Source organism: Primulina huaijiensis, unplaced genomic scaffold, assembly GCF_012295235.1.
Source record: "Primulina huaijiensis isolate GDHJ02 unplaced genomic scaffold, ASM1229523v2 scaffold207196, whole genome shotgun sequence".
In the NCBI taxonomy this organism is placed as follows: Eukaryota; Viridiplantae; Streptophyta; class Magnoliopsida; order Lamiales; family Gesneriaceae; genus Primulina; species Primulina huaijiensis.
In genome coordinates, this window is record NW_027354768.1 from 1 (window position 1) to 2,025 (window position 2,025).

At 38.7% G+C, this 2,025-nt stretch overlaps 1 protein-coding gene across 1 annotated transcript; it reads left to right on the forward strand.

The window, feature by feature from the left end:
- Nucleotides 1–978: 978 nt before the first annotated feature.
- Nucleotides 979–1,599, forward strand: LOC140966577 (agamous-like MADS-box protein AGL62). The gene has a single exon (XM_073426832.1). The coding sequence runs from the start codon at nucleotides 979–981 to the stop codon at nucleotides 1,597–1,599; it is 621 nt and encodes a 206-aa protein (XP_073282933.1).
- The last annotated feature ends 426 nt before the right edge of the window (nucleotides 1,600–2,025 follow it).

Genomic DNA, 2,025 nt, shown 5'->3' on the forward strand with positions numbered 1-2,025 from the left:
TTAAGACCTTATCTTATATTTTATGTTGGTACATTTGGGTGTCACTTGATCAAGAAGGTTGTGACAGATGACACAATTCTATGTATACAATGTGACATATAATCTTACGAACGTGATACTCATTGAAAATTTAGAGTTCGGTTCTAGCAGTTGATAGCAGTTCGAATGCAGACTTCAAATTTACTCTAAACCTGAAATCACGAAAGAGACCGTTAGAACGGGGACGGGAGGGTGTCCCGGCGTAGCCTCTCAGACGCTCAAGTTAGAGACTGATAATATAATGAGAAAGCGGCTAAGGGTGCTGCTGAAAGTCAATATAGTGAATGAATAACTTGGTATTTATAGAAGAATACATGAGTTTATCATGGGCCTTCTACCTTGGTTGAGGATGGGTCAGGTCCAAAATCTGGTTTGAGTCTGATCTTAGTGGGCCCATCCATGGGTATCAGAACACATGAACATATTAATAATTTCTTGCTTATTTGATGACATTTCTACTTTTGGTTATATATATTATATATATCAAAGAAAATCGTTTTCGTTCCAAGACAAAACACTCCAAAATATAAATCCAAAATCAATACAAGAAATGAAAATTCCAAACTTGAAAAATGCTATCTTTGATATTTTCAACACATGTACATTGTACTTGTTTATGGGACAGCATTTCATGTGCGTAGGATTTATTGTTTTTTATATTACTATTGCGAAATATTGATATTTTTCTCAAAATATGAAATTTATTACGTAAATATAATTCGAAATTAAGATGCAATGTGTATTAAATAGATAATATTCATGTTCCCAAATACAATGAATATAAAACTTAAAAGGAAAAATATCAAACATTTTCAAAAGGGAAATTAAAATTGACATAGTATTACGAAACACCAAACCCTATTTATAACCTATATTGTTTATTTATTTTTCTTATTATTAATCTGCCTTTGTTTACAAAGGAAGTCAAAACCCTCAGGCATGACCGGAAAAACCAGGGGTCGTCAAAAGATTGAAATGGCGAAGATGTCGAAAGTAAGAAATCTACTCGTTACCTTCTCGAAGCGTCGAACCGGTCTGTTCAAGAAAGCGAGCGAACTATGCACCCTTTGCGGAGCGGAGATTGCTATCATTGTGTTCTCTCCGGGCAAGAAAGTGTTCTCTTTCGGGCATCCTGCTGTTGATTCAATCATAGATCGCTACTTGTCGTGGTCATCAAATGCAGATACTTTGCCTAGCGCCACCAGTTCCATGCAGCTTGTGGAGGCTCATCGTGTTGCATGTGCGAGGGAACTTAACATGTACTTGAACGACATGGTCGGTGAGTTGGAGGCGGAGAAACGGCGGGGAGAGGAAGTGAGGCGGCTGAGGAAAGCTACGCACGGGGTTGGGTCGTGGTGGGAGGCTCCGGTTGAGGAGATGGGGCTGAAAGATCTGGAGCAGTTGAAGGCGGCGATGGAGGAGCTTAGAAATAATGTTCGCCGACAGGCAGGGAAGGTGGAGGCGAAGCAGGTAGTGGTGGAGAGCTCTTTGTTTTCGCCAGCTCTTGGGGGTGGCACCACCTTGCTCTGGAGCTGGAGACGGTGGCTTAATCGGGGATAATAAGGCTCCGGCGGCTACTGGGATTGGGCAGCTTTCTTTTACTCCACGGGGATATACGCTTGTATTTGGTCAACCATTGTTCTAATTTAATTCATTAAATGAAATTATAACAAGATTTTGATATTATTAGTTCTAACATTATAATTTGGTTTCATTAACCTTTTCGTCCCAAGTTTTGTCACGCCCCGAAACCGGGTAAGGTCGGGTGATATCCAACGTTGTTTCAGAATCATATAATCATAAAAAAAGCCTCGTAGTAAATCAAATTATTATATCAATCTATTTCGTAAAATAGATAATCACATGTACAAATGTTCGAAATCAACAAAAGTGTAGAAGCGTACAATGATTAAAAAAATAACTGAAAGAAAACTTCTTTTCTTCACAAAATGAAGCTTAAACACCATCCCAAAACCAATCTTGTTC

Bases quoted from the DNA above. Each gene is read 5' to 3' on its own strand.
- LOC140966577 (XM_073426832.1), top strand. From the start codon at position 979: ATGACCGGAAAAACCAGGGGTCGTCAAAAGATTGAAATGGCGAAGATG.